The sequence below is a fragment of the Oncorhynchus mykiss genome, chromosome 16, assembly GCF_013265735.2.
Source record: "Oncorhynchus mykiss isolate Arlee chromosome 16, USDA_OmykA_1.1, whole genome shotgun sequence".
In the NCBI taxonomy this organism is placed as follows: domain Eukaryota; kingdom Metazoa; phylum Chordata; class Actinopteri; order Salmoniformes; family Salmonidae; genus Oncorhynchus; species Oncorhynchus mykiss.
Genome location: NC_048580.1, coordinates 33,622,675 through 33,647,215, shown reverse-complemented (window position 1 = coordinate 33,647,215; position 24,541 = coordinate 33,622,675). Strand labels below are relative to the sequence as shown.

Here is a 24,541-nt window from a genome sequence, read left to right as displayed (position 1 = left end):
TGGATTTATTGGTGGTGACAGTGTTTCCAAGCCTCAGTGCAGTGGGCAGCTGGGAAGAGGTGCTCTTATTCGCCATGGACTTTACAGTGTCCCAAAACTTTTTGGAGTTGCATATCACTGAAAAGTTGCATATCACAGGGACTATTCAATGCTAGTGCAGTCCGCCACAGGATGTTTTTGTGCTGGTCGAGGGCAGTCAGGTCTGGAGTGAACCAAGGGCTATATCTGTTCTTAGTTCTACATTCTTTGAAAGTAGCATGCTTATTTAAGATGGTGAGGAAATTACTTTTAAAGAACAACCAAGCATCCTCTACTGACGGGATGCGGTCAATATCCTTCCAGTGTTTTAGGGAGCGTTTGAGAGTGATGAGGAGTGGACGTTTGACTGTGGACCCATAACGGATGCAGGCAATGAGGCTGATATCCTGATTGAAAACAGCAGAGGCGTATTTGAAGGGCAAGTTGGTCAGGATGATATCTATGAGGGTGCCCATGTTTATGGATTTAGGGTTGTACCTGGTCGGTTCCTTGATGGTTTGTGTGAGATTTGAGGAAATCTAGCTTAGATTGTAGGACGCCCGGTGTGTTAAGCATATCCCAGTTTAGGTCACCTAGCAGAACGAACTGTGAAGATAGATGGGGGGCAATCAATTCACATATGATGTCCAGCGCACAGCTGGGAGCTGAAGGGGGTCTATAAACAAGCGGCAACAGTGAGAGACGTATTTCTGGAGAGATTCATTTTTTAAATTAGAAGCTCGAACTGTTTGGGCATAGACCTGAAAAGTATGACAGCCTGCAAAGTTCTAGCTCTGCAGTAGAGTTCAAATCTCTTTTGGTGGCCTTCCTAAGCCAGGATTCAGACACGGAAAAGGACATCAGGGTTGGCGGAGTGTGCTTATGTAGTGAATAAAACGAACTTAAGGAGGAGGCTTCTGATGTTAACATGCATGAAACCAAGGCTTTTACGGTTACAGAAGTCAACAAATGAGAGCGCCTGGGGACATACAGGGCCTGGGTTAACCTCCACATCACCAGAGGAACAGAGGAGGAGCAGGATGAGGGTACTGCTAATGGCTATCAAAACTGTTGGTCTAGTGTGTTGGACAGAGAAGAAAAGGAGCAGATTTCTGGGTGTGGTAGGATAGATTCAGGGCATAATGTACAGACAGGGCTATGGTTGGGTGCGGGTGAAGTGGAGGTAAACCTAGGCAGTGAGTGACGATGCATCTCTGGACGCACTAGTTATGCTGGGTGAGGTCACTGCATGTGTGGGAGGTGGGACAAAAGAGGTATCTGAGGCATGTTGAGTGGGACTAGGGGCTCCCCAGTAAAATAAAACAATGATAACTACCCTAAACAACAGTATACAAGGCATATTGACATTAGAGAGAGACATAAAGCAAGGCATAAAGCAATCACAGGTGTTGATTGGGAGAGCTAGCTAAGACAACGGGTAAGACAACAACAGCTAATCAGATAAGACAACACCAACAGGTAAAATGACAATGAATGGGCAGAAAGGGTCAGTTAACTACACACAGGGCCTGAGTTCGAGGCTGGGGCCGACAGATAAACAAAATAAACAAAATGGAGTACCGTGATTAATGAACAGTCCAGCAGGCATCAGTTGTGTAGCCAAGTGATCATAGGGTCCAGTGAACAGCAATAAATGAAACAGTGAAGCCGCTAGGTAGTCGTTTCTACGCTAGCAAGCGACAGAAACAGAGTTCATAAAGTTAGCAGGCCGGGGCTAGCAGAAGCGTTTTCACCGACGTCCGGCAAAGGCCGGTTGAGGGCACATCGGACGGAATTACGTCGGCAGACCAGTCGTGATGGATCGGTGGGGCTCTGTGTCGACAAAGGGTCCAGGCCAATTGGCAAAAGAGTTATTGTAGCTGGAGTAGTTTTGTTAGCCTTAAGCCAGGCGCATCTCCCAGCTAGTAAACTGGTGCTAGCTTTGGGACAAGGGCGTTAGCCACTCGGTAGCAGCTAGCTAGCTGCGATGATCCGATGCTAAGGTCCTGAGCCTTAGCCATTTATTGCTGTTCACTGGATTACGGCAGGAATCCGGTGATGTAGTGGATTATAGTTGTGTTAGGGAAGAGTCGGGGAGGCATCAGCTGTGTAGCCAAGTGATCATAGGGTCCACTGAGCACGCCGAGGGATGGGCCTGGTTCAAGGCTAGCTTCGGGGCTGGGCCACTTGGTAGCAGCTAGCTAGCTGTGATGATGAGGAGTAATGGTCCAGGGTTTATGGCAGGAATCCGGTTTTGTAGTGGAGAAAAGCAGTCCGGTATGCTCAGGGTTGATATCGCTAAAAGCGGTTGGTGTCTGAGCTAAAGGTAAAGGAGTGGCTAACAATGACTAAATAGCTAGTAGCTAATTAGCTGGTTAGCTTCTGATGGCTAGCTTCTGATGGAGGTTCTAGCTATAAGGTCTAAAAATAGCAGATCTGTATCACATTGGGTGAGGCGGGTTGCCGGAAGGTATATTTAATTTATAAATGGAAAAAGAGATTTTAGTATATTGAAATTTTTTATTTTTAAAGATGGATTTTTTAATTATTTTTTTTACACGGGACAACGACAAACCACATCTGCAGGCAATCTCAACGCTGTGCGTTACAGGGAAGACATCCTCCTCCCTCATGTGGTACCCTTCCTGCAGGCTCATCCTGACATGACACCCTCCACCATGACAATGCCACCATCCATTCTACTCGTTCTGTGCGTGATTTCCTGCAAGATATGAATGTCAGTGTTCTGCCATGGCCAGTGAAGAGCCTGGATCTCAATCCCATTGAGCACATATGGGACCTGTTGGATCGGAGGGTGAGGCCTAGGGTCATTTCCCCTAGGAATGTCCGGGAACTTGCAGGTACTTTGGTGGAAGAACTGGCAAATATTCAGTCCATGAGGAGGAGATGCACTGCAGTACTTAATTCAGCTGGTGGCCACACCAGATACTGACTGTTACTTTTGATTTTGACCCCCCCCTCCCCTCCCCTCCCTTGTTCAGGGACACATTATTCCATTTCTGTTAGCCCCTGAACAGCACCCAATGGCTACAGTGCCTTGCGAAAGTATTCGGCCCCCTTGAACTTTGCGACCTTTTGCCACATTTCAGGCTTCAAACATAAAGATATAAAACTGTATTTTTTTGTGAAGAATCAACAACAAGCGGGACACAATCATGAAGTGGAACGACATTTATTGGATATTTCAAACTTTTTTAACAAATCAAAAACGGAAAAATTGGGCGTGCAAAATTATTCAGCCCCCTTAAGTTAATACTTTGTAGCGCCACCTTTTTGCTGCGATTACAGCTGTAAGTCGCTTGGGGTATGTCTCTATCAGTTTTGCACATCGAGAGACTGACATTTTTTCCCATTCCTCCTTGCAAAACAGCTCGAGCTCAGTGAGGTTGGATGGAGAGCATTTGTGAACAGCAGTTTTCAGTTCGTTCCACAGATTCTCGATTGGATTCAGGTCTGGACTTTGACTTGGCCATTCTGACACCTGGATATGTTTATTTTTTAACCATTCCATTGTAGATTTTGCTTTATGTTTTGGATCATTGTCTTGTTGGAAGACAAATCTCTGTCCCAGTCTCAGGTCTTTTGCAGATTCCATCAGGTTTTCTTCCAGAATGGTCCTGTATTTGGCTCCATCCATCTTCCCATCAATTTTAACCATCTTCCCGGTCCCTGCTGAAGAAAACAGGCCCAAACCATGATGCTGACACCACCATGTTTGACAGTGGGGATGGTGTGTTCAGCTGTGTTGCTTTTACGCCAAACATAACGTTTTGCATTGTTGCCAAAAAGTTCAATTTTGGTTTCATCTGACCAGAGCACCTTCTTCCACATGTTTGGTGTGTCTCCCAGGTGGCTTGTGGCAAACTTTAAACTACACTTTTTATGGATATCTTTAAGAAATGGCTTTCTTCTTGCCACTCTTCCATAAAGGCCAGATTTGTGCAATATACGACTGATTGTTGTCCTATGGACAGAGTCTCCCACCTCAGCTGTAGATCTCTGCAGTTCATCCAGAGTGATCATGGGCCTCTTGGCTGCATCTCTGATCAGTCTTCTCCTTGTATGAGCTGAAAGTTTAGAGGGACGGCCAGGTCTTGGTAGATTTGCAGTGGTCTGATACTCCTTCCATTTCAATATTATCACTTGCACAGTGCTCCTTGGGATGTTTAAAGCTTGGGAAATCTTTTTCTATCCAAATCCGGCTTTAAACTTCTTCACAACAGTATCTCGGATCTGCCTGGTGTGTTCCTTGTTCTTCATGATGCTCTCTGCGCTTTTAACGGACCTCTGAGACTATCACAGTGCAGGTGCATTTATACGGAGACTTGATTACACACAGGTGGATTGTATTTATCATCATTAGTCATTTAGGTCAACATTGGATCATTCAGAGATCCTCACTGAACTTCTGGAGAGAGTTTGCTGCACTGAAAGTAAAGGGGCTGAATAATTTTGCACGCCCAATTTTTCCATTTTTGATTTGTTAAAAAAGTTTGAAATATCCAATAAATGTTGTTCCACTTCATGATTGTGTCCCACTTGTTGTTGATTCTTCACAAAAAAATACAGTTTTATATCTTTATGTTTGAAGCATGAAATGTGGCAAAAGGTCGCAAAGTTCAAGGGGGCCGAATACTTTCGCAAGGCACTGTATCCCAAAAATATGGGGGATTGCAAATTATGCAGACAATTACATTGATGGAAGCAACAATCTATCCGCAATATTAAAGCTGATCCACCCCTTAAAATAATAATAATTCATACATTGTTGTGCCCATGAGATGATGGAAGTTCAATATGTAGCTAGATGTAGAAGGCTAATGTTAACTAGCTAACGTTGCTCATGAATGAAAGTTAGGCTAGCAAGCAAGCATTTTAGCCAGGTGGCCAAGGACAACAAAAAATAAAAGCGTGTACTGTATGACAGAGTGATAGACCGTTTCGTCAGCATGAAAGAGAGAATGGCGGCATTGGCGTTTCTCTACAAGTAGGGTGAGTCAAACATGTTTCTACTTACACGAACGTACACACACTGGTAATTTCCCCCCAGTGATTATACCCAAGCATCGCTACTGCATCGCACCTAAAAAGCCCATATGCCACTGGTTGAGAAAAATGGTCAGAATTATGAGGTTGTTGGAGGTGCGCCTTGGTCAGTTTAGTTCAGAAAATGCTGCCTTTGTAAATCCTTCCTAATGAGGGGGCTGGCGTCTTGTCTTGTGTAGAAATTCTGCTACCGTTACTTCGTACCACAATGCTGCTCGCGACAAACTGAGCATTCATTTTCCAGAATCAATGTTCATTGGTACTCTTGTTTTAGCAGCGTCTGCACTGCGCGAAATTTGAGTAGTTGATACATAAAAAGGGTATTGGGAGAAATGTTAACTTACCCTCTATTATTCTTCTGTTTTCTTGCGTACAGACAATTGGAATATCTCGCAAAACCATAACTTCAAATTAATTCGATATATCGGCCAGCCATAATTTAGGGAGTTGTTCCGTAGTTGGCCCTCCATAAATCGGAGAATTTTGCATTTTTGAAACACCTGAAAGGGCGTTTCCCTGCAATCTAGAGCTATAATCATTATGCCTAATTCTATGTAAAAAAAAAAAAAAAATTCTGCATAAGGTTATCTATTAAGCATATCTCATTACCTGTTCTATTTTCATTTATTCTTTAGAAATGTTATGCCTCAGGAGTTTAGTACAACACCCACACTGGTATATATTATCATATCCTAATAATTAAAGCAACTTTTGTATTTTCTAAAGTCTAGGAACCTTAGCAGACATGCCAGCTAAGATAGTTAGATAAGCTACTCTAACTTGATTGATAGCCTGAAATGGCTTGGTAGCTAGCTATGAGAATGGGAACGTATCTAGCTGGCAAGCTAAAGCCAACTTCATAACATTGATAGGTATCTAGTATTATAGAGAAACAACAACAATTATTATTATGTTTTTATTCGTCAAGAAATAATCAATTGGCTACATACATAGCTTGATCAAATTAATTTACAAAACATACCTCCTGCTAGTCTTGCACATCACCAACGCTGTGTGTCACTACACCCTCTCTCCTCCTCCACTGACAATACTGTCGGCATGCATTAGAGGGGTGGGTACCCTTTGACTGGCCCAGTCAATGTGCCTCTGATTTCAATTGTTAAAGGTCAAATCATTTCTGGGTAACAATTAAGTACCTTACAGTGATTGTTTGTTTTAAATTAAAATGGTAGAAAAGAAACAAAAATAGCCTCTTAGAAAATATACATTTCTCAAGCAATAATTTTGTTGGGACTGTCTGGGAGTGGTCTCAGTGGGGAGGCGAAATCTGAAAATGTGCTGTTATTGGCAAAGATATTCGGAACGCTCTCATTGGTATATTAACCAATTTACCGCATGTGGCATTACCATGGAAGGCTAAAACTCCATCCCACCAAAACAGGCTGAAATTTCAGGCAGTCTTTTCAAACAGCTCTTACACTAAAGGGGCATTATCATAATTTTCACAATTTCAGAGTATTATTCCAACCTCAGTGAGAAAAAAAAAATATATATATAAAGCCCTGGAAAATAAAATGTTTGACTGCACTGGGTCTGTAAGTTGTTTTAGTTGATTATAAATTGACATCTTAAGGGGGGGGGGGGGGTCTCATCTTTTCAAGTTAAAACACCTACATGTGTTTTTCTGTGTACTGTATATACATCAACTGACTAGCTACGTCTTTTAGGACTGCAGCCTAAACCGCTCGAGGTCCCGATGCGGTCCATCCTAGCTCCGAAGCACCCAGACACAGCTTTACTCCTGGTGGCCATGAGCAGGTCCTGCAGCCGGCTCCTTTGACTCTGGGCCCTGCTGTAGCTCTCGTCTGCAGCTAGCTCCCGGACGTCTGAGAGCCTCTGTGGGGCCTCTGGGGACCTGTCCCACTCTGGGCTAGCCTTACTGTGTTCAGGCTCTGGGTTGGGGCCCTCGTAGTCCACTACAGTGTCATCTGCTGTGGCCACTGCAGCCAAGGTCTCCTCGAATCGCTCCAGTAGATTCTGTAGAACAGGGAATTTATGAGGACATGTCATGATGTTTCATTACTTGATTTAGTTACAGTATCCTGGGCACTGTTAGAGCCATCTATCACAGACAATCCATTTCCTTAATCCATTGACATAAAGGCAGTTTAAAAAAAACCTATAATTTTTAACTTCAAATACAAAAAAACATTCCAATATAACTCTAGATACTGTACACAAAATACAGTTTTGAAAAGCGCATATTAGGTCAGACTTTTTCTTTCTGACTAGCTGTTATTACATCACAAAAGTTGCCAAACACCTCGGGGGCCACCATCCATCAATTGAATCCAACACAACTTTATTATAAAGTCTCCCAGGGACAATAAATCAATGTACCCTACCTACATCAACTGAGATGACTAGTAACTACCTACCTTCAATTGGGCCAAGTCGCTCTCAGGGTATGGTCTGCCCAACACATGGGCCGCCACCAGCGTCTGTTGACAAAGCAGGAGCAGAAGTCCCCATGAGACGGCAGTCCTCACCATGCTTGATTCCATTTAGGCTGTGGTTTGTTAGTGCTAAGGCAAGTTGTTAGCCAGGCCTTCTCTTAAATAGACAAAACACACACGCTCGCACACACATACAGAGGAGACGGTCTGGTGTCAGTGGCTCATCATTTTGTGGATTGTCTGAAGTGCATTCCGACACCTCTGTCTGATAAGGCTGCTAGTAAAATGTAATTTTAAGTGGTGGCTGGGTGATGGCTGATATGTGTGTGTGTGTTGATACTCATGGTAGGTCTTTGGGGCCTGAGCTCAGACATGGCGTGCTTTGCCGGGAATGCATCCGCCACACAAATAATTGGAATTGCTCTCGCTCCAAACTCTGACTATACCACAGTGGGTTAAAAGCATGTTCTGCTGCTCTATATATAGAAGGCAAAAAAACGGTTTATGAATGGAACCTCTTTCCAGGTTAGAATAGTATACTGTTTTAGGCTTTAGTACATTTGTATTGCATCATACTGGCCGACTTGTCAAAAAGAATGTACATAGAGACATCATAAGACATAATGACAATGCAAACATGCACTATAAATAGGTACATGTTAGGTATAGTCATAGAAAGCCTGTAAGTACCATCTCATTGAACGTTCTATAACCTTTAGCTATATGGTGTACAATCCACAACTTCAAATTAAACGGAGGAAACACTGACGATGGCTTAGTTAAGAATGGTTCGAGCATCCTTAAAAAAAAGTTACATCTCTTCATTTGAGTGTGTGGACCCCCTTCATGGAGTATTCATCTCGCATGGTCCAAAAGAGAGAGGCCATAATGACTTTATTCACCTTGAGTGGTGGCATTTGAGTCACTCATCAATACGCTACTTGTGAATAACTCATGTTATGACAACGGTTTCCATCCCCTCCTATCAGTATTAACGTAAAGCATTTGAATTATCTGTTAAGGTGACGTTTGTTGGACATTGGCTGATATATGGATGACAATCTTGGGTGCTCCGTTTTTAAAATGTATTTAACCTTTATTAAACTAGGCAAGTCAGTTAAGAACAAATTCTCATTTACAATGACGGCCTAAGAACAGTGGGTTAACTGCCTTGTTCAGGGGCAGAACGACAGATTTGTACCTTGTCAGCTCGGTTTCAATCTAGCATCCTTTCGGTTACTGGCCAAACACTAACCACTAGGCTGCCTGCCACCCCATATAAGACTCCATATAAGAAGGCAAGACCTTATCTCATGTCCTATCCAAATCGATAACCCTCATGACTCATAAAGTGATTTGAATTTTTGGCATTACTGTGAAGATACGTCATTCGTTCCTAAAACGTAACGCTGCCTTATCACTGGACAGCATACAGTAACTAAGCCCGGGTCAGGTTATCAGTAATGATGACCCACACCACTTGGTACAATGTTGAGATAAAGTGTGCATTTCCGGAAGGTCTGAACTGGGCAGAGTCCAGGAATGGTCGACAGTGTGAATCATATAATAATTGAACCATATAAAGCTATATGTCTAAAATGCACTATATATACAAATGTACAGTACCAGTCAAAAGTTTGGACACCTACTCATTCAAGGTTTTTATTTTATTTTTCTAAAATACCCCATTGAACACCTTTGGGGTGAATTGGACATCAAAACTACCTCTGGGTCTTCCTTTCCTGTGGCGGCCCTCATGAGAGCCAAATTCATCATAGAGCTTGATGGTTTTTGCGACTGCACTTTAAACATTTTTATTTTACCCTTATTTCACCAGGTAAGTTACCTTGTCACAACTCAACTGATTGGCTTTAAGCCAAGACAATTTCCTTAAGAAGGAAAGAAATTCCACAAATTAACGTTTAGCAAGACACACCTGTTAATTGAAATGCATTCCAGGTGACTATCTCATGAAGCTGGTTGAGAGAATGCCAAGAGTGTGCAAAGCTGTCATCAAGGCAAAGGGTGGCAACTTTGAAGAATTTCAAATATAAAATATATTTTGATTTAACACCTTTTTTTGGGTTACTACGTGATTCCATATGTGTTATTTCAAGGGTTTTGATCTCTTCACTATTATTCTACAATGTAGAAAATAGTAAAAATAAAGAAACCTTTGAATGAGTAGGTGTCCAAACTTTTGACTGGTACTGTATGTGGACACCCCTTCAAATTAGTGGATTTGGCTATTTCAGCCACACTCGTTGCTGACAGGTGTATAAAATTGAGCACACAGCCATGCAATCTCCATAGACAAACATCGGCAGTATAATGGCATTACTGAAGAGCTCAGTGAATTTCAATGTGGCACCGTCATAGGATTCAAACTTTCCAACAAATCAGTTTGTAACATTTCTGCCCTACCAGAGCTGCCCTGGTCAACTGTAAGTGCTGTTATTGCGAATTGGAAACGTCTAGGAGCAACAACGGCTCAGCCACGAAGTGGTAGACTCCACAAGCTTACAGAATGGGACTGCTGAGTGCTGAAGCGCGTATCGTTTAAAAATCACCTGTCCTCGTTAGCATCACTCAATACCGAGTTCCAAACTGCCTCTGGAAGCAACGTCCGCACATGATTTTGGAATAAGATGTTCAATGAGCAGGTGTCTACATACTTTTAGTCATGTAGTGTACGCCTGGACTGTTTCGCAGAATGGTAGCCTATTCGGAACATTCTCTCTCCTTAGTGCTGAAATAACAGTAGCTTTGAGGTTTATTCCTTGTGATTTTACTTTGCGCCAAGTAGTTTTTCTTTGCTTCTCTCGTAATTTATTGTTCTGTGAGGGTTTATTGTTTTGTGAGGGTCACTCTGTAGCCTAAGGGTCCGTTGTGAGTTAGTTAGTATGCTATGGTTATGTCATCCCAATTCATACATGCACCTGACTCAATTTGGCGTATGATAGATCTATGAACGCAACCCCAAGGTTTAGGCAAACTTCACATCTTGTTATTTTCCTCATTGAATATTCAGCCTGAGCTTATAATGACTAAGGCATTCTGTAATTTGCAATAATTTATTTTTCTTAATGGATGGCAATAAACCAGTCAAAACAATAACCAGTCAAAACAATGTTTTATGCGCAGTTGTAAACATTTATTGTACACCATGACACCATCTTAAATCAGTTCAAATAAATATATTGTCAATAAACAAAGTTCAATAAATATAATCAAATAAATAGGTAGCCCATAGCCTATAAATAAGAATACCATTTGGTAAGTAATGACGTTGCTGTTCCAGGTTATGTGTAAGACTTCATCTTGTCTTTGCATCTGAAAATAGACAAAACAAGATATTAACCAACATAAGTTTGTTTCTCAACATTAGAACTCTCACAATGGATATCAGACAACTTATCCGCACTGTTTTAGAGTGAACTACTTGGACACTATTTGGTTAAGAGACTGTATCTGATGCACAGTAGCCTATACCATCTCAACCTGAACCAAACTCACTGTATTTGCCAACCGTGGTGCATCCAAGAGAGCTCATTGAGCCGATTCGGTCCATCCTTCGCCCGAAGCAGCCCGAGTATCTCTTTGATCTTGAGTCGTTTCGGACAGTTTTCAGGTCCCGAGCTGACAGGAAGTCTCTTGTGGTGGCTTTGTCCGGTCTTGTTTGTGGTTGCTCTCTCTCATCCTCTGCAACCATTGCCATGGCTTCAGGAGTGACATCATCCGACTTTTCTGTGGAGACTCGCTCAACCTCACTCAGCTCAGGAAAGGACTTTTGAAGTCGGTGGAGAAGTACCTGCAATGTCAAAAACAAGTTTGAACAAACAGTTTTAATGATACTCTTGGGCTTCAACGTCTAGGGATTATAAACTACTTCATATGTCTGGAACAAGACCTCCCTCAAAGGTAAATATGAGGCTGTATAGCCTAAAAGGGACTCACATTTAAGACCTCCATGTCATCATTGGTCAGTAACCCGTTGTAGACAGGATACGCGCTGCTCAGCGGCAGATTTAAGAACAGGAGAACAAGGCCAAAAAGAGGACTGTTGGAGAGCTGCATTGTTCTCTTTCTTCTTCAGTGAAGTTGAAGTTGTGTGTAAAAGCTTATTTTCCTTGCAATTCAAATGTCGTTGTTTCTACACACCTACGCCAGGGTATTTTATATCTAGTCTGACCCGCACAGTTATGCAAAGAATTGGTGTTGCATGCCGACACCTGATTGTGATAACACTAGCTGTCGGAAATGACTCCTTTTAAAGCTTTGTCTTCCTAGATAAATGGGGCATACCCATGACCTAGTCAGTTCAATCCTTTGTTTGGAAACATACGTTCATAGATTGGCTTGCATATTGTAAGAGATTTTTCACATTGAGTAGCCTACTGAAAGTCATAGGCTAAGCCTTGCCAACGGTGGGCCGCTGTCTAGCATTGAGGACGACCTTGTGCCTTGTTTAATCTAAAAAGTGTCTAAAAGTGTCTATATTAATTATTAAGTAATTCAAGTTCTCACTTAACCACGTCCCACTGAGCACAAACTGGTTGAGTCAATTTAATTTGTCAATGTATCGTGACAATATCAGATTTTAAACGTAATCCACTATTAGAAACAAAAACAATAGGCTGGGCAACACCTACTGGAGAATTGGTCTATCTTCACCTACTCTTTGGTCTCCCATCTACGGTTTTAACCAAGCCCAGCCCACTTGGGTAGGACATGTATCACTGACTTACCAATGTGCTATCTTGAGAATGATTGTTGAGAGACATCCTCTTAAAAATGAAATAGAGTCACTGTTGCTGTCAAAGTCATTCCAAAGGGTAGGCTTATTAACAGAGCAAGTGAAACATGACCAAAATGTATCAATCATCAATGATACTATTTAGGCCTAAAATAGCATTTGCAAAGTCATCAACATCAATTGTTTGAATTAAATCCAGAATTCAAGACAGTACAATAGGCCTAGGAATTCAACCTCTGTTTGATTTTCAAATGTAATGATGTTTAGTGATAATGAATTGTGTTTGGTTGTTGATGCAACCAAATATCAACATTTGAAGGAGATGTATCTTCTGTTTGGATAGTTCCATCTGTGCCACAGACTTAGCCTGGCTTTTATTCCAGTTAGACTACAAATAAAACAATGTATATGTTGGATTCACATCACCATCTCAACCTGTGTGTGTGTGTGTGTGTGTGTCTAAGGTGGGGTGTGTGTGTTTGTCTAAGGTGGGGTGTGTGCTGGGCCCTGGGGTAATGCTCTCTCTACAGACCTGCCATATAGATTTTAATGTTGCCAGTTTGATTTTTTTTTAAAAATTGTGCAATATCGATGTGGAATATAGGCTACTGCATCTGCCACATTCTTGTTCCTGAACTTACATTGACTTTTGTAGAGTGTCAATGTAAGTTGTAGAGTGTTGTTTTTTATAATAAACAACTAGAGTCTTTCCAATGTTCTGTTCAAATGTCAAAAGTTGAGTTTATGATGAGAACAAATTCATTAACGGTGTCATATTACTTGTCTACAAGAATGCTAAATACTGTTGATAATTCGTTTTCTTATAATAATCCTCATATTATTTGGACCTAATGTGCTGGCATTGCAGAGCTGGCTTAGTCCATAAACTATTTGAATAGCAATAGTTCATTGTCAGTATGACTTGAATTTCTCTCATTGTCTTTCTCTCTGTGCAACAACTAGCCTAATGTGACAACTGGTAGGCTATAATGTCTTGAATTCATAATAAATATATGTTGATGACAAGAAAACAAAGTCTTCTATTCTAATAGTTTATTATAAATAATACCATGTCCAAACATCATCAAACATATACATTGATTTTATACACACAAGTGAACAAAACTGTACAGGCGTCCAACATAACAAATGCATTATATCGGCTATTTCTGGAGTGCAATTAGCAATCATATATTCCTTTTTCATAGTAGAAATCAAATGTGCATATGTCTAATTCTCACTGACCAAGCCAACACTGAAATTAAGATATTTAATTTTGTATGTTTTAATATCAAAATGATTTAATATACGTTAGTTTATCAAATAAATATATTATTTGACAGAAAAAAATGAATTCTCCATAATAGGATGGAGATTTCCACAGAGGTCAGACATGACGCAGTTTCGTGATGTCCATGAATGGGTAGCCTCCATTATTCTTCAGTTCCCAAATATTCTCTTCTTGTTACCTGCAAATACAAATGAAAAGAATTTAATGATCACTGTTTAATTCATTTTTTTAGTGGTTATATCATTAGCCAAACATCACCAAGCATACGTTCAAGTCATATAGCCTTAAAATGTAATATAAAGGACTTAATATTGATGCGTGTGTGATCTTGTAACAACCTTTATATTTTATTAAACAATAGGCAGAGCAATGCGTAAAATCTATTCTGTGCGCGTAAAACCAATACATTGTATGTATACATTTTAGCAGCAAATTAGGCCCTATGTGCTTCTCCACACAAAGGCTGTGTTCAGACAGGCAGCCCAATTCTGATCTTTTTTTTTTTTTAACTAATTGGCCTTTTGGGTTGAATCAGATCAGTGCTGAAAAAGATCTGATGTGAAAAGGTCTGATGTTATTGGTCAAAATACCAATTACTGGAAACAAGATTAGGGCTGACTGTCTAAATCGTAGCCTACTACATTCTTGAGCAGATATGTATTTTTTTAAGGCATTCCACTCAAGTTATTGCAGTAAAAGATGTACCAGTCTTGACATTATTGCACCCCAGTCCGCTCCACGAGCCGATTCTCTCAATCCGATTACCGAAACAGCTGTTGAACGATTTGGCCGTTTTTGTCAAACCGATGAGATCTTTCAGGCGTGACACCACAGGGCTTTCAGGGGCAATTCTGTTGGGTGCGTTCATGGTCATTCTCTCTTCCTGCCCCCGGATTGCCGTGGGCGAGTACTCAATGTCCTCCATCTCAGCTGTGTCCACATCCTCAGACTCGGATGGATAAGCGTAATTTTCCTCGTTAACGGTCAACTTGTCCTCGAGCCGCTGGATCAGATCCTATAAGTGAACAAATGGCATGTATTAATGTCACACGGTCATAACACATTACTTTGAAAGGTGATTATAATAGAATTTATAGATGCTATAGAATATATGCTCTATGTCACCTAGTTAAAAGTTGTTATAAGTCTACAGAAATTAAACAATTCTAAGAACTCAAATGTACTTGATTTTCTATGTTATGTTTCTGAGCTGGTTCTTACTGTAGTAGGGTGTCTTACCTTCAGATTTTCCAACTCTTGAACATTCCGACTGGCATATGGAGTTCCACAGCTCACACTCAGTGTCGTTATTAATACGATATATCCAAGGAAAATATGCAATTTCGCCATTCCAATAACGAACCCCCCACTGTCTTTTTGAGGCGTCTCAGATATCCCTTTCAGTGTTTTAATGACGGGATGACCAGGTCGCCTTTTTATATAGAGCACTGTGGTTTGGACAGTAGGCCTACTTATGAAGGACTGCATGTTATGACAGAATTCAGCTTGACATTCCGTTGCCTTGACAGTAAGTGATAAGAGAGCCTGGTTGTGTGCGGCGCCCGGACCGACTTCCTTTTAAGATAAGATTTAGTTTGGACCATTATTTGGACTGGAGATGCTTATGCGCTCTAGAATCAATCATAGACTAAGTATTCGGTGTTGTGTTTTTGGGGGTGAGAGGAGGAAGAGGATGAGGGACGACGAAGAAGAGTAGGTGGAGGATGGTGAGAAGGAGGTTGCAATAGGCTTCTCATCGCTATATGGTATCGCTTGTTGAGTTTAAAGCTCTGATCGAGGAAATGTTGATGACCATTGTGATTGTTTTCTATGTATTGTGCTCTTTGTATGTACACAATGATTTTTAAGCCTTGAGACAATTGAGACATGGATTGCGTATGTGTGCCATTCAGAGGGTGAATGTGGTAGTAGGTACCAGGCGCACTTGTTTGTTTCGAGAACTGCAACGCTACTGGGTTTTTCATTCTCAGCAGTTTTCTGTGTGTATCAAGAATGGTCCACCACCCAAAGGACATCCAGCCAACTTCACATAACAGTGGGAAGCATTGAAGTCAACATGGGCCAGCATTCCTGTGCAACGCTTTTGACACCTTGTAGAGTCCACGCCTCTACGAATTGAGGCTGTTCTGAGGGCAAAAGGACAGGTGCACCTCAATATTAGGAAGGTATTCTTAATGTTGTGTAATGTACACTGTGTGTATATTTGGCACTAATAGTAGAATGATAGTGTTTCACAGTATTACTTATCTGACAGTGTGGTGATTGGCGGCATCTGTTGTCAAACTAGGAAAGCGGTTCTGACTTTGTGGCTGTGTTATCTAGTGGAAATCGTTCTGTCATTTCCTGATTTCTAAAATTCTACACTGTTCAATTTAAATTTATGTGAGATTACAAGCACTGAATAATCTAGGGCAGGTATTCCAAAACTGGGGTACGCGCAATGCCGCCAAAGAAAAATGTGATTCACATAGAAAACATTTTTAAAAATACAGTCCATTTATATTTTCCATTACCATTTGGGTGAGTTTTTTTCTCACCTGAGTAGCCTCGTTTCACTGGCAAAAATCAAATTAAACGTCTAGTGTTCAGCGAAATAACAACACAATGTCAAATACAGTTAGTCTAGTCAAATAATTAACATCCAATCACATTACTCTCTCATGGGATTTCCACTAATGTTGCCAAACGTAGCTGCTGCTCATTCCGTTTGCTCGAGAATGGATAAATGGTTAAAAAAGTAAGGCCCGTGTCCATAGAGACACATACCAGCTCTACTGGTAGTACTGCTTCTACCAGCAGTACTACACCTGCACCTGTCGAGGACACAAGTTGCTCTGCTTCCACGAGCACATCCAATGCTAGCATCAGTATTTCTACATTTGTTGTTAGCCCAGCTAGCATGGACACAGACAGTTGTGAATCTGATGCAGCCGAAGAGCTACTGCCCCCTTACCTGGGAAAGCACCGAATGACAGACAGGTACGTTTGACCAAAGAGGCGCAAATATGATGAGAGCGTTCACTTACACTACTGTTCAAAAGTTTGGGGTCACTTAGAAATGTCCTTGTTTTTCAAAGAAAAGCAATTTTTTTTGTCCATTAAAATAACATCAAATTGATCAGAAATACAGTGTAGACATTGTTAATGTTGTAAATAACAATTGTAGCTGGAAAGGGCAGATTTTTTATGGAATATCTAAAAAGGCTACAGAGGCCCATTAACAGCAACCATCACTCCTGTGTTCCAATGGCACATTGTGTTAGCTAATACATGTTTATCATTTTAAAAGGCTAATTGATCATTAGAAAACCCTTTTGCAATTGTTAGCACAGCTGAAAACTGTTCGGTTTAAAGAAGCAATAAAACTGTCCATTAGACTAGTTGAGTATCTGGATCATCAACAGCATTCACCAGCAGCATTCACCAGCAGCATACCACCCTGCATACCACTGCTGGCTTGTTTCTGAAGCTGAGCAGGGTTGGTCCTGGTCAATCTCTGGATGGGAGACCAGATGCTGCTGGAAGTGGTGTTGGAGGGCCAGTAGGAGGCACTCTTTCCTCTGGTCTAAAAAATATCCCAATGCCCCAGGGCAGTGATTGGAGACACTAACCTGTGTAGGGTGCTGTCTTTTGGATGAGACGTAAAACGGGTGTCCTGACTCTGAGGTCATTAAAGATCCCATGGCACTTATCGTAAGAGTAGGGGTGTTGACCCCGGTGTCCTGGCTAAATTCCCAATCTAGCCTTCAAACCATCACGGTCACCTAATAATCCCCAGTTTACAATTGGCTGGTTCATCCCCCTCCTCTCCCCAGGTTGTTGCTGTAAATGAGAACGTGTTCTCAGTCAACCTACCTGGTAAAACAACAAATAAAAAAAATATATGTATCTGCATTTGTTGGTTTGAATATAGGCTCAAAATAGCCAGAAATAAATAACTTTATTCTGAAACTCATCAGTCTATTTTTGTTCTGAGAAATGAAGACTATTCCATGAGAGAAATTGCCAAGAAACTGAATATCTCATACAACGCTGCGTACTAATCCCTTCACAGAACAGAGCAATCTGGCTCTAGCCAGAATAGAAAGAGGAGTGGGAGGCCCCGGTGCACAACTGAGCAAGATAACAAGTACATTAGAGTGTCTAGTTTGAGAAACAGACACTTCACAAGTCCTCAACTGGCAGCTTCATTAAATAGTACCCGCAAAACACCAGTCTCAACGTCAACAGTGAAGAGGCGACTCCGGGATGCTGGCATTCTAGGCAGAGTTGCAAAGAAAAAGCCATATCTCAGGCTGGCCAATAAAAAGAAAATATTAAGATTGGCAAAAAAGAACACAGACACTGGACAGAGGAACTCTGCCTATAAGGCCAGCATCCCGGTGTCGCAATTACGCAGGTACTTTCCTGAAACGGATGACACAAACAACTGGATTTGTTATCCCTTTCTTTCCCTGCCTCCAGTCCACTTATCGATATCTGAACAAGAGATTTTAATCAAAGTTGCAACAAGCAGTTCTTTGGAAATGGAATTTAATCAGAAGCCACTGACAGATTTCTCAGAGTATCTTGCCTTGGCAAATCGTGCTGTTAAGAACTTTGCAACCACGTACCTATGTGAGAGTGGATTCACGGCCCTCACTAGCATGAATACTAAATTCAGGCACAAACTGTGTGTGGAAAATGATTTAAGACTGAGACTCTCTCCAATACAACCCAACATTGCAGAGTTATGTGCATCCTTTCAAGCACACCCTTCTCATTAACCTGTGGTGAGTTATTCACAATTTCCGATGAACAAATAAAGTTTTATATGTAAGATGGATAAATAAAGAGCAAAAATATGGATTATTATTATATTATTATTTGTGCCCTGGTCCTATAAGAGCTCTATCTCACTTCCCACGAGCCGGGTTGTGACAAAAAGTATGTTCAAGAAATGTATCATATAGTGTGTGTGTGTGGCAGGCCAACAATGATGGAAACATTTTTTTGAGAGTGTGCTGACCCTGGTGCTAGAGGGGGTACGCAGCTGGAGGTTGAATGTTTGAAGGGGTACAGGACTATAAAAAGTTTGGGAACCACTGATGTAGGGAATTATTGTACCATCAAACTCATGTAAAATATATTTTCACCAACAAAAATATTGTTTTTATAGTTGTTTGAAGCTGATGGACCAAAACAAAAGTTACTTTCGGGTTTTGGTACACCAGCGTCAAACTACTTAAAACAGTTGTAAAAACTATATTTTTGTTTTATTGAAACTATTTGAATGGTACAATGAAACCCTACACGATGCTGTGCTTCTTTTCTCACATAAACTGGAATTAAGTGAACATTTCTGCAAGGAGGAAGTGAGCGATTTACACTAGATAACACAGCTACAAAGTCAGAACCGCTTTCCCAGTTTGACAACAGATGTGGCTCTCGCGGGAGAATTCAACGGTCAAATATCACAGCCAATCGCAACACTGGCGGGTAAGTAATACTGTCAAACGCTTTCATTCCACTATTAACGCCAGATATATTATGGACATTTTCTGAAATTACAATGGACATTTTCCCCAAAATCCTGTGTAACACCTTTAAATAAAAATGATATATGTTGGGAGTTATGATGAGGATGTTATAAAATGTATTTATTATTGCCAATAAGGTCATATTAGCTGTTCTGGTGTGGTGGATACTCTGTACTAGTTCTATATGACTATTAAGATAGGCGCATGCACGTGGATGCGGGCCGCTTTTTCGGCTATACCCCCCCATACACTCTCCTCACTGAAGTAAGTGAAGTGTCGAAGTCTCGGTATGCCAGACAAAGATTGTAAAAATGAGAGAGAAACGTATTATGCAAAATATTTATTTCACCGTGCAATCTACTGTCTCTTAGTATACATGTTTTTTTTCTCAAGAAAATAAATAGACCTAGATAAATAAATAGCCTAAAACAATAATATATTATATCAAGAGCCAAATGTTTGATGTTCATTTGAAAATTAAAATTCGTCTGTACAGTTTTAAAATAAGAACAATTCAATGTGCCAAATGCAAACCACATATTTAAATAAATCTCATCACAAACGCCATTGTAAACTCTGTCAATACTTTCTGAGTTGAAGAGGTTCATCCTTGTCGAATAGTTCAAGTAAGGGTAGTTTCTTGGGCTCTGATCAACAGCCAGTAAAACCTGTAGAAACAACACAAAACATGGAACCCGTCTTGAGAAACAATATTGCATGTATTAATTTGATGGTTCAAACAAGTGAGATGTTAATATCAATTCAACACCAACATAGCCTACAATTTAAATGGAGAATCCATCGGTTGGATTGACGCAGTATATAACCGTACCTGTCCTTTAGCATCCAAGCCCGCTGAATGACCCAATTCTCTCTAGCCTGACGCCGAAGCAGCTTCTCATTCCACCCTTCTTGAACCGGCTCCACGGGTGCTTGGAGGTCTTCAGAATGTAATTGAGAAGACGCGCAATTGCATTCTCCTTTCCCGCCAGCGCGGAATTCCTTGCGTCTTCGGAGTCCCAAGGACGCACCACTCCCGCGGTGAAGGCTGCCTTCTCTGTATCCAATTCTTTCCCATCCACCTCCCTCTCCTCCGACACGTTATATGGTACATTTCTTTCCTCCTCCAGAAGCCGTATCACCCTCTAATTGAGAGAAAACATGGAATCATTAGTCGCAATGTCACTTAAAGCCACTTTAAACAGTCTTCCATCAACTACAATAAACATATCTATGGGAATTGGTGGAATAAGAACTGCCAAAATGTAATGATCGAAAGTTTTGCGCATGATGCACCAGTTTACCTGCAGGTTGGACACGGGGTTGGCTCCTACCAAGTTCAGAAGTACAAGCGCAGATAAACAGCCAAATGTGATATTTGAAATCATTTTCATGTGTAGTTCGTCTTCGCCCCTTTGCTCTGTAGGTAGACCAAATCGTTCCCCTTGCCTGTTCTCCTTTGGCAACAAGACGTCACCAGGTGCGCATTTATATCTGTGGCGTTTCGTTACGGAGGCCCAAGAAAACATTAACCGTGGTCCGTGACTAATCTAGAGAGGTGCGACAATGCCGTGGGGGTGTAATTCATTTAACTGGAAGCTTTACCTCAATTGACATAATAGGCTTAAAACTGTAACACTAAGAGGGCTCTACCCAATTACCCATATCTCCATACCAAGAGAGACAGAAAGGTGGCCATACTTCAAGCTAAACGCTTCAGGTGGACAGGTCTCAGGTTCATTTGAGATGATGCTGTTTTGTGATGCTGTCACAAGGAGGGACAGACAGACATACAGGCATGCAAGCAGGCAGGCAGACAGGCAGACAATATGAAGTCCCCATGCAGTGAAGTGGAGCAAACAAAGAATCAATTACAAACTCAAGATAAACTTGTTGGTAGTGTTATATGACCTTGAATAAAAAAGTTTACCTTCCCATATTATTCAATTAATTTCAAGTGAACTGGATGTCTGAGGAAACATCCATTATATATGAATGTTTGACAACTTATCACAGTGTCTTTTTTCAGTCTCTTTTGACCTTTAATAGAAAAGAAAAGTGATATCCAAGACCCGCTCAGAGACAATAGATTTGCGTATATAATATTTTCCTATTCGGCATTGAGAGTTCCCAAAACTCTATAAAAATTATTTTGATGAGTTTAGTCATCTCATCCACAGGATTGAATGGTTTACATCGTTGCACAAGTTGTTCTGACATACTTGTAATGAAGCATATCGATTGACACTAGTTACTGCTGGCTTGTTGCATCTATCTAACTCACTCTGGATCCCTGTCAATGAAGATGCAGTGATGATATCCTCCTCTTTTCTCGGGGGGGGTTAGTACTCTTATTCTCCATGGACTTCACTGTGTCCTAAAACTTTTTGGAATTAGTGCTGCAGGATGCACATTTCTGCTTGAAAAAGCTAGCCTTTGCTTTCCTAACTGACTGTGTGTATTGGTTCCTGACTTCCCTGAAAAGTTGCATATCGCGGGGACTATTCGAAGCTAGTGTAGTACGCCACAATGTGTTTTGGTGCTGGTCAAGGGCAGTCAAGTCTGGAGTGAACCAAGGGATGTATCTGTTCTTAGTTCTACATTGTTTGCAAGGGACATGCTTATTTAAGATGGTGAGAAAAGCACTTTTAAAGAACAACCAGGAATCCTCTACTGACGGGATGAGGTCAATATCCTTCCAGGATACCCTGGCCAGGTCAATTAGAAAGCCTGTTCGCAGAAGTGTTTTAGGGCGTGTTAAGCATATCCCAGTTTAGGTCACCTAGCAGTATGAACTCTGATGATAGATGTGGGGCAATCAATTCACATATGGTGTCCAGATCACAGCTAGGAGCTGAGGGGGGTCTATAACAAGCGGCAACAGTGAGGGACTTATTTCTGGAGAGATGGATCTTTAAAAGTGGAAGCTCGAACTGTTTGGACGTAGACCTGGATAGTATATCTCTACAGTAGATTGCAATTCCGCCCCCTTTACAAGTTCTGTCTTGACCGGAAAATGTTGTAATTGGGGATGGAAATTTCAGAGTTTTTGGTGGCCTTCCTAAGCCAGAATTTAGACATGGCTAGCACATCAGGGTTGGTGGAGTGTGCTAAAGCAGTGAATAAAGCAAACTTAGGGAGGAGGCTTCTGATGTTAACATGCATGAACCCAAGGCTTTTACGGTTACAGAAGTCAACAAATGAGAGCCAGGGCCTGGGTTAACCTCTACATCACCCGAGGAACCGAAGAACCGAAGAGGAGTAGGGTGAGGGTACGGCTAAAGGCTATAAGAACTGGTTGTCTAGTGCGTTGGGAACAGAGAATAAAAGGAGCAGATTTCTGGGTATGGTAGCATAGATTCAGGGCATGGTGTACAGACAAGGGTAAGGTAGGGTGCGAGTACTGTGGGGGTAAACCTAGGCATTGAGTGATGATGAGAGAGGTTGCATCTCAGGACGTGCCAGTTAAGCTGGGTTCGGTCTACGCATGTGTGGGGGGTGGGACACAGGAGCTATCTGAGGCATGATGAGCAGGACTAGGGGCTACGTAGTAAAATAAAACAATGAGAGATGCCCTAAACAACAGTATACAAGGCATATTGACATTAGAGAAAGGCATAAGCAATCACAGGTGTTGATTGGGAGAGCTAAGACAACAACTGGTGAGATAACAACAGGTAAAATGATAGGACAACAACAACGGGTATATGGCGATGAATGGGCAGAGAGGGTCAGTTAGCTACACACAGGGCCTGAGTTTGTGGCTGGGGCAGACAGATAAACAAAATTAAGTACAGTGTTAATGGACAGTCCAGCAGGCATCGGCTGTGTAGCAGAGTGATCATAGCAGCAATAGATGAAACAAGGAACCGTTTGGTAGTCGATTACTACGTTGAGTGAGCGGGAGACACGGCGTTCACGGAGCTAGCATGCCGGAGCTAGCAGATGGATCATCACCAAAGATCAACAACGCAGAGGCCGGTTGAGATCACACCGGCCGAGTTATGACAGCAGACCAACAGACCAGTTGTGATGGATCTCGGGGCTCCGTGTCGAGAAAGGGTCCAGGCCAATTGGCAAGAGAAATGTTGTTGTTGGTATACTTTATTTGCTAGCCGGGAGATGGGCCTAGCTCGAGGCTAACTGGTGCATGCTTCTGGACAAGGGCGTTAGCCACTTGGTAGCAACTAGCTAGCTGCGAAGATCTGGTGTAATGGTCCAGAGCTTGCAGCAGGAATCCGGTGATGTAGTGGAAAAAAGCAGTCCGATATGCTCAGGGCTGGTATCATGCTGTGCAGACTGGCAGGTATTATCCGGGCTATCCAGGCTAAAGCGGCAGGAGTCCGAGATAAGGGTGAAGACCACTAGCAGAGGCTAACAATGACTAAATAGCTAGTAGCTAATTAGCTGGATAGCTGCTGAAGGAGGTTCTAGTTATAAGGTAAAAAAAAAAAAATGGCTGATCCGTACCACATTGGGTGAGGCGGGTAGCAGAAAGCTATATTTAATTTCGAAAATTGAAAAAAAGGGATTGAGATGTATACAAACCCCCCGAAAAAAAAGACAATATTTACATGGGACGAAAACAAAACACGTCTTACTGCTGCACCATCTTGGATTGTCGACAGTGAAATTGAATTTTTGTCCACCCAGTTTTATCATTGGAATGTGATACAAAATGAGGAAATGGGGGGTTCTTTATTTAGCCATCTTACATATACAATTGTGAATAACTCACCACAGGTGAGCTTAATGAGAAGGGTGTGTTTGAAAGGATGCATATAACTCTGCAATGTTGGGTTGTATTGGAGAGAGTCTCAGTCTTAAATAATTTTCCACACAGTCTGTGCCTGTATTTAGTTAGTTCATGCTAGTGAGGGCTGAGGATCCACTCTCACATAGGTACGTGGTTGCAAAGGGCATCAGTGTCTTAACAGTGTGATTTGCCAAGGCAGGAGCTTGTGATTAGGGACATGGACGTTACATTATGACTGTTGGTGAAGAAAATGTATAAAGGAAGACAATAAAAATAGAACAAAACCCAATTTTATTTCATAAGAGAGTTGTTATAATTTTGTTAAGAAAGACTTAGTAAAGACTGAAGCTACCGTCTCATCGTGGAGGATAGCCTAGCATCGTGCGACACAGAGAGAGAATTGCTTGGGAAAGATTAACGAGTTCATGTTCCCATGGGATATTGGTTACTGCTAAAGAGTACTGTCTGCATTGATAGCTGTGCTTGCTGTGGATCTTGTGAGGAAACCTGCAAGGAACTGCTATACTTCGCCGTCATAACGCTCAGGAAGGAGACACGTTCCGTCTCCTAGAGAGGAACGTACTTTGGGGCGAAAAGTGCAAATCGATCCCAGAAGAAACGGCAAAGGACCTTGTGAAGATCCTGGAGGAAACAGTTGCAAAAGTATCTATAACCACAGTCAAACGAGTCCTATAT

General features: G+C 41.6%; 4 protein-coding genes across 4 annotated transcripts; all 4 read right to left on the bottom strand.

Annotated features, from left to right (window-relative positions):
- Positions 1 to 6,009: 6,009 nt before the first annotated feature.
- Positions 6,010 to 7,612, bottom strand: anp (atrial natriuretic peptide). The gene is given in 2 exon segments (NM_001124211.1): positions 6,010 to 7,083; positions 7,485 to 7,612. Coding segments are annotated over 2 exon segments (441 nt in total). The 5' UTR covers positions 7,599 to 7,612; the 3' UTR covers positions 6,010 to 6,756.
- Positions 7,613 to 10,641: 3,029 nt separating this feature from the next.
- Positions 10,642 to 11,655, bottom strand: nppb (B-type natriuretic peptide). Its single transcript, NM_001124226.1, is given in 3 exon segments — positions 10,642 to 10,835; positions 11,019 to 11,313; positions 11,460 to 11,655. Coding segments are annotated over 3 exon segments (432 nt in total). The 5' UTR covers positions 11,580 to 11,655; the 3' UTR covers positions 10,642 to 10,818.
- A 1,652-nt stretch (positions 11,656 to 13,307) lies between these two features.
- Positions 13,308 to 14,960, bottom strand: vnp (ventricular natriuretic peptide). The gene is given in 3 exon segments (NM_001124212.2): positions 13,308 to 13,727; positions 14,255 to 14,564; positions 14,789 to 14,960. Coding segments are annotated over 3 exon segments (450 nt in total). The 5' UTR covers positions 14,900 to 14,960; the 3' UTR covers positions 13,308 to 13,698.
- A 4,466-nt stretch (positions 14,961 to 19,426) lies between these two features.
- On the bottom strand, positions 19,427 to 20,539 carry nppal (natriuretic peptide A-like). Its single transcript, XM_021564418.2, has 3 exons — positions 20,394 to 20,539; positions 19,922 to 20,234; positions 19,427 to 19,757 (listed from the first exon to the last, which is right to left on the bottom strand). The coding sequence occupies exons 1-2, from the start codon at positions 20,481 to 20,483 to the stop codon at positions 19,929 to 19,931; spliced, it is 396 nt and encodes a 131-aa protein (XP_021420093.1). The 5' UTR covers positions 20,484 to 20,539; the 3' UTR covers positions 19,427 to 19,757; positions 19,922 to 19,928.
- Between the last annotated feature and the right edge of the window lie 4,002 nt (positions 20,540 to 24,541).

Coding starts and splice junctions, on each gene's coding strand:
- nppal (XM_021564418.2), bottom strand. CDS start 20,483: ATGAAAATGATTTCAAATATCACATTTGGCTGTTTATCTGCGCTTGTA. Junction 20,235..20,393: donor ACCCCGTGTCCAACCTGCAG/GTAAACTGGTGC, acceptor TCTCTCAATTAG/AGGGTGATACGGCTTCTGGA.